The sequence below is a fragment of the Hippoglossus stenolepis genome, chromosome 4, assembly GCF_022539355.2.
Source record: "Hippoglossus stenolepis isolate QCI-W04-F060 chromosome 4, HSTE1.2, whole genome shotgun sequence".
Taxonomy (NCBI): Eukaryota; Metazoa; Chordata; class Actinopteri; order Pleuronectiformes; family Pleuronectidae; genus Hippoglossus; species Hippoglossus stenolepis.
Genome location: NC_061486.1, coordinates 17,493,483 through 17,505,748, shown reverse-complemented (window position 1 = coordinate 17,505,748; position 12,266 = coordinate 17,493,483). Strand labels below are relative to the sequence as shown.

General features: G+C 42.4%; 1 protein-coding gene across 1 annotated transcript; it reads right to left on the bottom strand.

The window, feature by feature from the left end:
- Positions 1–88: 88 nt before the first annotated feature.
- On the bottom strand, positions 89–10,755 carry LOC118106783 (NACHT and WD repeat domain-containing protein 2). The gene is made up of 10 exons (XM_047339478.1): positions 10,556–10,755; positions 10,378–10,466; positions 9,498–9,605; positions 8,927–9,124; positions 8,105–8,243; positions 7,865–7,994; positions 6,842–7,172; positions 6,476–6,577; positions 4,791–5,586; positions 89–4,173 (listed from the first exon to the last, which is right to left on the bottom strand). The coding sequence occupies exons 1-10, from the start codon at positions 10,611–10,613 to the stop codon at positions 1,028–1,030; spliced, it is 5,097 nt and encodes a 1,698-aa protein (XP_047195434.1). The 5' UTR covers positions 10,614–10,755; the 3' UTR covers positions 89–1,027.
- Between the last annotated feature and the right edge of the window lie 1,511 nt (positions 10,756–12,266).

The following is a 12,266-nucleotide window of genomic DNA, read 5'->3' as shown; positions in this document are numbered from 1 at the left end:
CAGTAGTACAGTAAATCTTACGATTACAGAATGTGATGTAGACATACAGAGTTGTTTTGCTTTTTAATACAAAAACACACACATAATGTGGCATTTAGAGCAAATTATTTTATTTCAAGTAGTAACATTACATTATGACACAGAGTGCAGAAGATGTGGTACAAGCTGATTAGCTGTTGGTTTTGGTTTCACAGAAATGAAAGTCAGGTTCTTATTTTCTCCCCAAGGGTTTATCATCCACATCAACATGAACTCAGACAATAATGAAACTGAATACACAATAGATAGAGAATGTTGTCTGGTTAGAAAACACTTCAAGCATTTTTACGCCTCTGCACTGTGGACAGCCAGTGGCCTTGTGAACATTTGACTTGACGTAACTTCTTTAAATTTGGTACAAACATTCACTTAGATTCAAACTAATACAACTGATGAGAATTTCCTGGTCAAAGGTCACAGTGACCTCATGTTCTTGTGAACATGATGGTAACAAAATCCTTTTATGCCATGTGAACACATTATCTTGAGAACTGAATTGAAAAAAATCATGTCAAATTTGGCACAATTGTTTACTTAGACTCTCAGATTAGGTGATTAGATTTGAGAGGTCAAAGGTCAATGGTAAAGGTAACAGTTAGCTCATATGAATCTGGAAAAAATGTATGTAGACTGAAACTGCCCTGGTTGGCGGATATACAGGGTGGTAATTCTAGTTCATTCCTGTAGAAATATAGTGTTTTTGAGTTTGAACTGATAAGGAGACCCGCCCTGACTCAGCTTCAACTGATGCTACAGTTTCTCTATAAATATTCCATTTATTCTGATGTGGTTAGTTTGTTGCAATAAACACATTCAAACCCACAAGTCACAGTTTAAGTCTCTTCTTTATTTCACTCATCAGGAACATGACAATATACATAAAATAATATCTAATATGTATCTGTTGCTTTTCACATTGTTTTCCGTGAAATGTATCATCTCATTATATTTTCAAAGCACAATCATTGTCAAACAGTATAGGATAATATTAAGGCCATATAACATTGGGGGTTGCCAGGGGTAACAAGCTGACTGGTGCTCTTTCAAAGGGGCACCGCTTCACATCACCAGTTATGTTTTCTCTGCACCTGACCAATTCCTCTCTGTCAAATATGACGTCCGAAACCGAATACACACCGAGAGACCCGTCCTCAAAACCCACATACACATATTGCTGCTTACACACAACCAGAGTCGATGGATTCTTCGACAGACTCACACTTCCTACTCTTTCCCCATCTGCAAGTCGTACAACAGTGAGGACAGGCCTCACATGCAGTTCACAGACACAGGTTGTCTCCAGGCTGATGTAGGCGGCAAAACATCCACTTTCGTCCATGCAGGCTTTAATGACGGGACCATCAGCTTTGAACGAGCACAGTCTGACCTGAGACAGGTCCAAGAGGTTGATGGTATTATTATCAGTGGACAGCAGTGCATATCTCCCATCGGAGGACATCGGGATGTCTTGTGGCTGACACTGAAATGTGTACGGCAGCTGAAAGTGCCTGCACACGGTCTGGTCCGCTACCTTCCAGGTGTACACTGCCCCTGAGGCAGCTATCACCACCACCAAGTCTGGGTGCTCTGAGATTGTCTGGAAAGCAACGACATGGTCTGAGCTTTCCACGCAGGAGAAACGCTTACTGATGGAGCCTGACCACAGACTAGCAGCCAACAGGTCACCTTGGCGATGGCCGATGAGGAAGGTGCTCTCAGGAGACACCTTGGCGTTGGATAGGTACAGATGTATGCTGCACACAACTCTCCCATTTGCCAGCTTCCACACTTGAGACAAACCTTGCTTGGAAATACTCACCCCAAACTTATTATTAGGGGTGATCATGATATCTGTGGCTCTGCTTCCATTAATACGCAGGATGTTCTGACTTGTTTCTGTCTTCCAAATGTAAATCTCCCCTGCTGAGAGTGTCACAAGATGAATGTTATCTGCAGAAAGGCACAGTTTTTCCACAGGACCATCATGTAGAAAGTTGGCATGTGGGAAGCCTGTCTCTAAAGTCCATCTCCACACTGTCTCTGACCCGTCTGTGGCGTAGAAGCGCTCCCCCGTTTCTTCAACCACCACTTCCTTCACCCCGCGCCCTAATTTCAGAGCTGCACCCGCAGCATCTATCATCTCAGAGTCCCACACTGTCAGGCAGCCGTCGTGAGTGAGACAAATGACATCTGATGCTGTTTTGAGGAGCGTGTGGGGCTGCTTGTTTGCTTCTAAGGAGAGGACACACTCCCCCGAGCTGACCCTCCACACCAAGACGAGGGCACAGGCGTCAAACGAAGCGAGGAAAAGGTGCCCACCCTGGGAGAGCACAGCCTGAGCGAAGGCTCTCCCTTTTGGAGCCAAGAACTGGTCCCACAGCTCCCAGTCACTTGCATCCCACAGTGTAACCTGGTGAGACTGACATACCAACAACATGTCAATTTCATCAGAGTGATCTGTATTGAGGACATCATTCGATTTACCGTCAGTAAATCTTTCTTTTACGAGTCTGGGCGGTCGAGTTTTGCTCGCCACATCCCATAAAGTTACGTTCCCCGTCCTGTCAACACATGCCATTTCCCTCCCATCTTCACTGATGATTATAACTGTCACCGCTCTGTGATTTGAGTTTGAGCTGCTGCTGAGCAAACTGCCAAATACTGTGTCAAATATGGAGACTGTCCCGTCGTCCAGCCCGCAGAACACGTACAAGCCATTGGATGAGCAAACCAAACGGGTCACAGAGCTCTGACACTGGAAGAGAGTCACGCTATCACTGGAAACACTAAACACACTCACAAAACTCTCATCTCTCCACCACATGAATATCTGTTTCTGACATGCAACAAAGCCCTCGACTTTCTTTGCTGTTTGTTGGCTTGAATTTGGCTCAGACTGGGTTTTCAAAGGGTCTTTCACCTCCACAAACATTTCCGGGCCTGTCACATCCCACAAGAAACATTTGTTGCATCTTGTGGAAAGCAGCACCAATCGACCGCTGCTCTTCACTCCGGTGAACTCCAGCTCCTTCTGCTCGCAGCTCAGTGACACCTTCACTACATCACATCCAGGGCCTTTCCAAATCCAAGCAGAGCCATCGTCTGTGATCTCTGCCACAATCCCACACTCTGTCACAACTGCTTCCACCACAGAAACGCTATCGGTTTTGGTCTCACACTTCAAACACTGAATGGGGGGGACAGAGGAAGGAGTAGGACAAATCAGTACACCTAACCCACTTCCTCTTTCACTCCTCTCCCGTCTGATCTCCCTGACGTAACCTTGGAGTTCAGGAATGAGCTCCAGATAAGGGAGGAGGCTTGTTTCCATCACCACAGGCAGCTGCAGAGGTACAGACTTCAGTAAGCAAGCAGAAGACTTCAGCGTTCCTGCGAGGAGTCGTCTTTCTCTGAACACGATCTGTGATTTGCTATCCTCCAGCATGGCCACCAGTTCTCCTAGAAGACCTGCTCGAACCATAGCCTGGTGGAACTGCAACGACATTAATAAACCGCGCTCCAACTCCTCCCATCTGCCACTTTGTTGCAAGTGAAATGGCAATTCTACGATTTTTCTCAAATTCACCCGACCAGAGTTTTGGGACGAACAATTGAAGACAAACGGCTGCCTGTCAATGTACATTTTCATCTCAGCCTTGTTTGGTCTACATGTCAGGTTAACAAGAAGTGGTTTAGCATTTCCACAAGCCCATCGGCCGCTGAAATAATCTGTCATCTCTGAGTGAATCTCTCTCCTCGCCTCCTGAGTGCTCAGATACCTCTTAGCCACCACCAGCTTAAAATGTCTGCTCACCCACAACAAAACAGGCGACCCTGCAGACTTCCTCCTGATGAGAAACCTCCTCAGATCCAACAGAAGTCTCTCCACGTCGATTTGTGGGACGCTCACGCTGGAGGAGGTCTGGCCCTGCTGACCATGTTCAGAGAGCACCTCATTGTCACCTGACAGGAGGTCGGCAAGCTCGACCTCTGCGAGCCCGGTCCTGGAGAGGGTGAGGAAGGAGACGGCTCGAGCCACAACAGAGGAGCCGTGTTCCATCTCGAGGTGATGCAGGAAGGCAGAGATGGATGCGTGGATGCCGTCAGGGAGAGACGATGATGTCACATCAGAATCTGGAGAGAAGGAGAGACATTAAAAGTAATCAAATGTTTTTAATGATAGGTGTAATGATAGTAACTTTTTATATTTCACATATCCAGTGGTGGTCTAACGGTACCTGAGTAAACCAGTTCCCTTCTCATTGATAACAACAAACTCAGTCCCCTAAACATCCCTGATTATTATTATTCTCAAAGAAATCAAGGAAAATGTCGACACTGTATCACACTTTGTTAAAGAAAGAGAAAAATGTTTCCTAAAGCTTCCCCCTAATCCATGACCAAAACTTTCACTTCATTTCATGGTAATCCCTTCAGTAGTTTTGGTGAATGCTGCTAAATAACAGACAAACACAGAAAACCTAACCTCCTTGGTGGAGGTAAGAACTACAGTCCCCAGCAGGTTAGGAAATAATTTTCAAAAGTAAGACAAACTAATTATTTATGACCCATTTTCTAAAGATTTGCATCTTCAGTGGGAAAGAATGGGCTTCTGGACCTGTGCTAGAGACATGTTAGAGAGGCTGGAAATGACTGATGTTGTTGCTTTGGGTCTTTTTATGAGATTTGCTCTTGACTATAAGAAAATTTACTAAATAACCAGTTATATTGTTATTTGTTTTCTGTCATACCGGAGAACCAGAGCGAGGTATGCACATGCAGGAGTCGAGCATAGAGAGTCAGGCAGCAGGAGCTCAGCGCCTGGTTCACCAGAGCCTGTTGTCCTGATGTTATCCTCCTTCCTGAACTGCTCAGCAGCGACGCCAACAACTTCACACACTCCTTCCTGTTTGCCGATCCCAACCGTACACAAACGCATCCCGACTCCCTCTCACTGCCACCTTGGTAATGTAGTTTAATGGCTTGTAGGACATGTGTTCGGTTGGAGGAGACTGTGAGAAATAGTTTGACTCCAGGAGGGAGGGGAGACGGGAGGCTCTCAATGATCTGAAGACAAACTAATTTGTTTTTGATTTGATCCAGGCCACTGAGGTTTAGAAGCAGAGGCTGTTTGGGAGAAGGCAGACGGGACAGGAGGGAGGAGAGACGTTCTCTAAGCTCAGACGCCCTGATGTCAGGTTTGATGATGCCGGGACACAATCCTCTAGGAGCTGGGCTTTGTTTGGTACAACGGTTTAGGTTAAAGTCAGAAACATGCTCGCTGGTGGTGGGTTCACGCTGAGAATCCAGAGCGGGTGTTGGGCTGCAGCTGGAGTTGGGGTCTTTGGGGTCAGTGATGCAGCCATGATAGTCGGTGGTGGTGGCAAGGTGGATGCTGGGACCCTTTTTAGAGGAGGAGTCACTGTGGTATCTGTTTTCTATTTGATAACACAGGCTGGACAACAGGTGTGTTGGGGAAAGCATCTGCTGCAGGTTGTAAAAATAAGTGATGACCACAGGATCGCTGTGTGGAAGCCATGACCTCATCTGTAGAGAGAGACAGAGACTTGTTTTCATGTTATTAAGACCATACGGTACCGACTCCTGTAGCAATGACTCATAATGTAAATCTCTCTGAGGCACTGGTTTGTCATTATGTTTGTTTACATCTGATTTCTTTACTGGATTAGTGGGTAGTTTCTCGTAATGCAGCTAATTATAGATACTGATAACAATTTAATCTCTTTAACTCTTAAAATAATCTGGAGTAGAGCTGAAAAGCTTCCAGCTGATTGTTGTGAGTAGCAATTAATATCACAGTTATTTGCCCATGAAATGTCTGGAAATAGTGAAAAATTACCTTTTCCTTTTCCACAATCCGATTTTTTTCACATGATTTTATTTTATATTCAACAACTATATTCTAACTTTTGTGGAAAAATCTGCCATTTCTAACGATTTAAAAAAGTGTATTTAATGTCTGAATCATTGCGTGACCCCCTTGGGGTCCTGGTCCCCAATTTAGGAACCCCTGAACTGGATGATTGGGAAACTATAAATTAAAATATTCATATCCGAGAGGCTAAAAGCCATTTACATTTTTGTTGAACAATTAATCAATTATCAAAGTGGTTGCTGATTCATTTTCTGCCACACAAATAATATGATTAATCAAATAATTATTTCATTTTTTAAGTGCTTCAAGGCTGGACAAACACGTCTTATTCCATTTAACAGTAGATTAAAAAGTTTTTAGACCGCTACTATTTTCTTTTAAGTGAAATGGAAGAAGAAAATTGGTGAATGTTCTTCTCACTTTATTATATCTCTGTTTTGTAGCTTTATTTTATTCATTGACTTCCTGAAATAGAAACTGTCTAAAACAACAAGAGAATGTCAGTTTAATATTACTGAGTTAAACGTTTATTTCACTCACTTGTTGAGCACAGTGTGCCAGCAGTACTGTCTTCCCAGTGCATGGCCCTCCTACCACCACTAGTGGGCACTGTTGGTCACTCTGCTTCACATAGGCTCTGATCTACAACCATGGAAAGTAAACACTAGTGATGCTATGGTGCAGAGAAAATGTTAGAATATAGTTTTTAATAATATAACAATCACAAATAATAAAATAAAAGGAAGCTACTGAACTGTAAAGCACTGAATGTTACTGTTAAACTGAGACCCCATGGGCTACTTGTTCTTAATCTCCCTCAGTGATTAATCCTTCACCCTGCGGAGCAGTGGTGACAATATCTACATCTCAAAAATAGTTTTGTCCATAAAACACCTTCATCCTCACCTCTTCCTCCTCTGGTCGAATGACATCATAAAATCGTGACAGGGAGTCACACAGCTCCTCCTGCTCGGCCCACTCTCGGGTCAGCGCGTCACCGAGCTGCGTCTGGTTCCAGGTTTCTGATGGGTTCAAGCTGTCAATCAGCCCCATGAGGTCAGAGCACACCTGCTGGCACAGAGACTCAGTGTAGCCCCGCCTTCTGGCAGATGTGTAACCATAGCGACGGTTACACTCTGTGGTGGTGGTGTAAACTTGAATCCAACGGGAAGCGATGAGACCGAGCAGGAAGTTGTCACTGAGTTCTGAGAGAAAATGTTGGTCAGATGGTGCGAATCTTAGGTCTGAGGCCTGAGAAGACAGGAGATGGAAATAATTAGTTTATTACCATCTGCATCTGGGCGACACGGTGGTGCAGTGGCTAACCACTGCATCTTCTTGCTTTAAAGCAATTCAGTCAGACAACTCACGTTCAAACGTTTATTGCAGCAGTAGAACAGGTTTAGTGTTTGGTGTCTTGGCTCCAACTTAATCACTCCCTAAAACACGTTTCTCTGTCAGGAACTTATTATAAACTTAAATGAAAGATGCAGGATGATGTTACTAGAGGCATAATTCTTATACCACATTTAGTGGAAACATCATTCTTGATATCTTGAAGGTTTTTAGAAGTTTATATAGGCAATTTATTTAAAATAACTTAATAACTTAATTTTGACATACACACTGTTTCGTATAGCCCCACTAGCTCTTTCTATATATAGAAAAACGTAACGTTTTTTTCCTTTCAAATACAAATTTTCATAACTAAGAACAAAAAAGATGAATGGTAATGCATAAGTGAATCTGAATTCTTTCATTCGTCCCTGCTTGTCTATGCATGGAAGTGACTGTAATGACTCTAATATAATGACTGAGTGCCTCATTAATGTGACCTGAGTGAAAGTGAGGTGTATTACGATATTATGAATCTGTGCTGAAGGGTAATTTAATGCTGATGAGCAAGTGATGGAAGATTTGACCTCTGACTGTGAATGTATCCGTCCTCTCTCTGTCTCTCGCTCAGCATTCACAACCTTGTTGACATAGACCAGGCAGCGTCCGATCGTGTCATGATCAGGACGCTCGTCCAGAGCAAATCGCAGATCTGCGTCGAGGGCTGGAGAGAAGATGAAAAGCATTCAACTTTGATTAAAAACACACACACACACACACACACACACACACACACACACACACGTAGACACACACAGACAGTTTATATCTGACCTGATCTGTAGTATGTGTGGCCTCTCTCTGGGGTCATTAGATTGTTGTGGACACACAGACTCACAGTCGTCTGAATTATCTTCATCAGCTCGTCTTCTTTCGCTTTCATCATGCTCCACTCTTCCTTATCAATCCCTGCCTGATTCACAAAAACAGTTGGATACTTTTTAGAAAAAAAGTTCCACACTAATAGCTGTGGTGACTCATTTTATAAAAGTAAAACATGATAAATTTGTCACTCAAATTATAATCACACTTTCACAGAAATACTGTTATCTGACATTCAGAATATAAACACTGGAGAGAAATCAGGATTATTGACTCTTCAGATTATTTCCTGATATTTCAAAATGTTTTGTATGGTTTTATAAAAAAGAAAATATTTATTTAGAGTGCTTTTAATTTTGAAGAAGCATCAGGTAAAAACCTATTACATTTTGGTGTGGATCCAGGATTTCTTTTTACCTTTCTTTAACATCACAAGATGGATATTTTTTAATGTTGCATCAGTTTCCCAGCGAATAATTTGTGGATCTTGATGACTGTATTCAATCTGGTGCAGATGGATGGAATTTAAGGGGGACTGTTGGTACCATGGTGGATTTACAGTATGTTCCTTCTTTGTGTTTGTTTATTCCTCTGCCATTCAAAAACAGATCTGCCACACATCTATAATCAATCACTCACATTCAATTCTCAATGCTTACTTCTAATCTTACTTCTGTCCACTAAATGAAAGCTAATCCTAATTTATAAACATAGGCTAAGTGAAGATGTTGGGTGGAGTACAGTGAGTAAACCCTGAGTTAGTGTTGGTCATGCCTGAGGCCTGCAGGGGGCTCTGTGTGGGGGTCTCAGGCAGTAGGAGGGAGGGATGGTGTTCTCGTCCCTCTGGTAAAGTCTCTCCAGCTCCTGGGTGCTGATGCCCCCCCGCTGGCTTTGCTGCAGCAGCAGTTGGAACTCTGACACCTCCATCTGAGCAGGAAGACTGGCTGCTCCATACTGGTGACCTACCAGAGCCTACAGCACCGCCATGTGGACACAGAGGGAACATCAGAGTGTGAATACATCTTTAAGAGCAGACTAGTACAAATTTGTGTTGACTAGTGCAGTGCCTGTGTTAAAGCTCGTCTGAATTATTCTTTATCATTAGTGATTCCTCCTCAAACAGTTCTACAATATACTGTCACTTTTTATTGTTTTGGTTGCAGAGCTTTTTACAAACAGTAACTTTGTGTTCATCCTACCTGGTTTATCGGCAATGAAGATTTTATTGTCAATGTTTTTCATAAAATAAAACTGAAATTGCTTTATTACTGTTCATGTCTGTGGCTTTTATATCAGCTGTTCTACTCTACACTCATTACATTATAACTGGTGCGGATTCATTTACCAGTAAAAAAGGTCCAGATGAGCTCTCTCTGCATTCGTTAATCAGCTGCTGCCTGGTGTTTTCATCCGGCCAACGACTGCGATCACTGGACTCAAAGGGGTCTATCACCTGCACAGACAGACACACACACACACACACACACACACACACACAAACACACAAATAATGGTTCAACGAGCTAGAATGGAATTGACTGATAATTCAGTTTATGAAAAGCACATAGTCAGGTGCAGTAACAATCAGCCCTGTGGTGGCTCAGTAAGGTATCATGTTCCTCTATCTTTGTAATTACACATGCTGATGAATGGGGAGAAGCTACGTGAGCTGGCTCAACTGCCCGGGGGTGATCTGAAATACACACATGCATGAACGCAAACCAACACAGTCGCGTTACAGCTGCTCACCATTATACTCTCCTTCTTTTTTGTCAAATTTAATCAGGCGAGGGTAGCTGGAATTGAATGCAGTTTTACAGTGATGGCCTCTGGGGGGTAGAGTTAAAGGATATAAGACACACACAAACAATCTACTTTAAATTTTACTCCAGTGAGAGGAAACATTTTATTAGACCTTCAGTTAATCGGTTGATAAAAGCAAATAAAAACGACTTAATGTTAATAATTCATTCCAGACCAATTCTAAGTTACAGAGTTTTGTCCACTGGGTCACACCTGAATGCTCCTCCGAGTTTTAAAGGCCATTCATAGTGAGTGAGTGTGATTATAACATGACTGTCTCTCTTTATGTGGCATCAACAGTGTCTGAACTTGAAAAAGACTGAAAGGTTATGAAACTTGTATCACCTCTTCTGCTGCAACACAACCAAACACAATAGTGAAAAGTGGAGTGTGTGTGTGAGTGTGTGTATGTGTGTACTCACGCTGAAGTCCAGTCCCCATGTGTGTCTGCAGTGCTCTCTAAGTTTGGGGAAACCGCTTTCTCTCAGAGCTCTGCGCTCTACCACGCTGTCTACACAGAGCATTAACACAAACAGGATATGTTTCACAAAAAAACCCCTGAGAAACAACGACCAGACGTGAACGTGTACGTCTACTCACCCTCAGGGTTGGAGCACAGATAGAGCTTCACACAGGACGAGCGGCAGGTGGAGTCCATTTGTTTCCCTCTGGAGCTCCTGACAAATCATGAGCTATAACTAAAAACATACAGTACAAAGAAAATCCGCATGGAGGTTTTCATGGGTCCAAATCAAAAGTTCATAGTTGCTGCTTCTACTCTGCGTTGTTGTGTCTCTTTTCCCTCCTGCTCCACTCAGGAAATCCTCATTTATTTCGTGTCACCATGATCACACCCACTTCTAGAGACTGGAACGTCTGTGCAACACATACAGTAATTATTAGTTGTGTATGTAACGCTTACATTTCCAGGACAGGTGTTTACAAACAGACAAATACACACATTATAATTTAGAATCACACACAAAATGAGCTCAAAAAACTAAACAAAAAAACGAATTTTCCATATTTTTTTATTAATTAACATTTGTACACAATAAATACAAACTTTGTTTTTTTGTACAGCCAATAATAATAATAATATGCAGAAAGACTTTTGCATCTTTACTCATATTGTCACCATGGCAACAGTCTGTGAAGAGGGAGAAGGCCAGTTGTTCCACCACCTCGTGAATAACTGCAGTGTTAGAGCTGCTGCAAATCCCAGGATGAAAAATATAGAATTATACAATACATTAAAAAAACAACAGGCTCATACCAAATAAGTCAACACTGTAGTGAAGCAAAAGGTCTGTCAAAAAGGGAAAATAATCATGTTCAAAGTGTCAACTGGCAACAGAAAGTTTTATACTTGATAGATTGACAGATTTTAACGCTGTGTGAGTTCGGTGGGACGCTGCAGTAAACCATAAACTTCAAAACAAGTTTGAAAACCAGTATAAATAAGATCTCAGAGAGATCGAGGAGAGGCTGTTGCTCAGGTCACCCTGAGTCTAGTTCCGCTCTAGTTCCCACAACAGCAGAGGAGCAGGGGTCTGGATCTAGACTTGAACTACTTCCAGAATGCTAAACTTTGTTCAGAACGGATGCTGCACAAAAATGTCTTGTTTGGAAAAGCGGACGCAAAAACCAAAAGGGTGTTTTTAGTTTTTTTCATACATTATTCACCTCCACTCTTCAAACCAATCAATTTAAATTCTGAAGCTGTGTCCCAATGTCTGTAATAATACTATATAGTGTGAACCTTTGCAGTCAGTTTATAATGAATTAATACACTTTACAGTTGTGCAATAATTAAATATGAACTGTGAAACTGCAGGTTGGAGCAGGACTGATAAATATCACTAAACAGAAAGCAAACACTTTCTGCTTTCCAAACATCATTTCCAGTTATGTGGAGCTCCATAATTTCTTATGTGTGTGCAACGTGGTAGAGTGGTGTTTGCTCATCAACCACTCAAGAAAAAAGAAAATGTAGCATCCAAACGGACATGTCTGTGTTTATTTCAAATGTCTCCAGTGTGAAAGCAAACCCTGCTCAAAATAAATATGTAGGAAGGAATTGGGCAAAGTCTTCAGTCGAACACAGATCTGATCCAAATTTCTCCTCTCTCCTAACAATTACACACCCAAACAGTTCGGCCAATCTCAGGACCCAAAAAGAAAAACAAATTTTCTCCATATTTTCATTCAAAATCATCCCTAATTTTTTTTCTCTGTTGTTTATAAATTAAGGAAAACACCAATTTACATTGTCCACAATTACCTCTCCATCCCTTTAGAAGAGTGGAGA

What these genes read in the sequence shown, in the direction of transcription:
- LOC118106783 (XM_047339478.1), bottom strand. Translation starts at nt 10,613, where the DNA reads ATGGACTCCACCTGCCGCTCGTCCTGTGTGAAGCTCTATCTGTGCTCC. An exon ending in CATCTGGACCTTTTTTACTG is followed by an intron (nt 9,125 to 9,497) that starts GTAAATGAATCC and finishes GCGGTGCTGTAG; the next exon opens with GCTCTGGTAGGTCACCAGTA. An exon ending in TGGCACACTGTGCTCAACAA is followed by an intron (nt 5,587 to 6,475) that starts GTGAGTGAAATA and finishes CTCTCTCTACAG; the next exon opens with ATGAGGTCATGGCTTCCACA.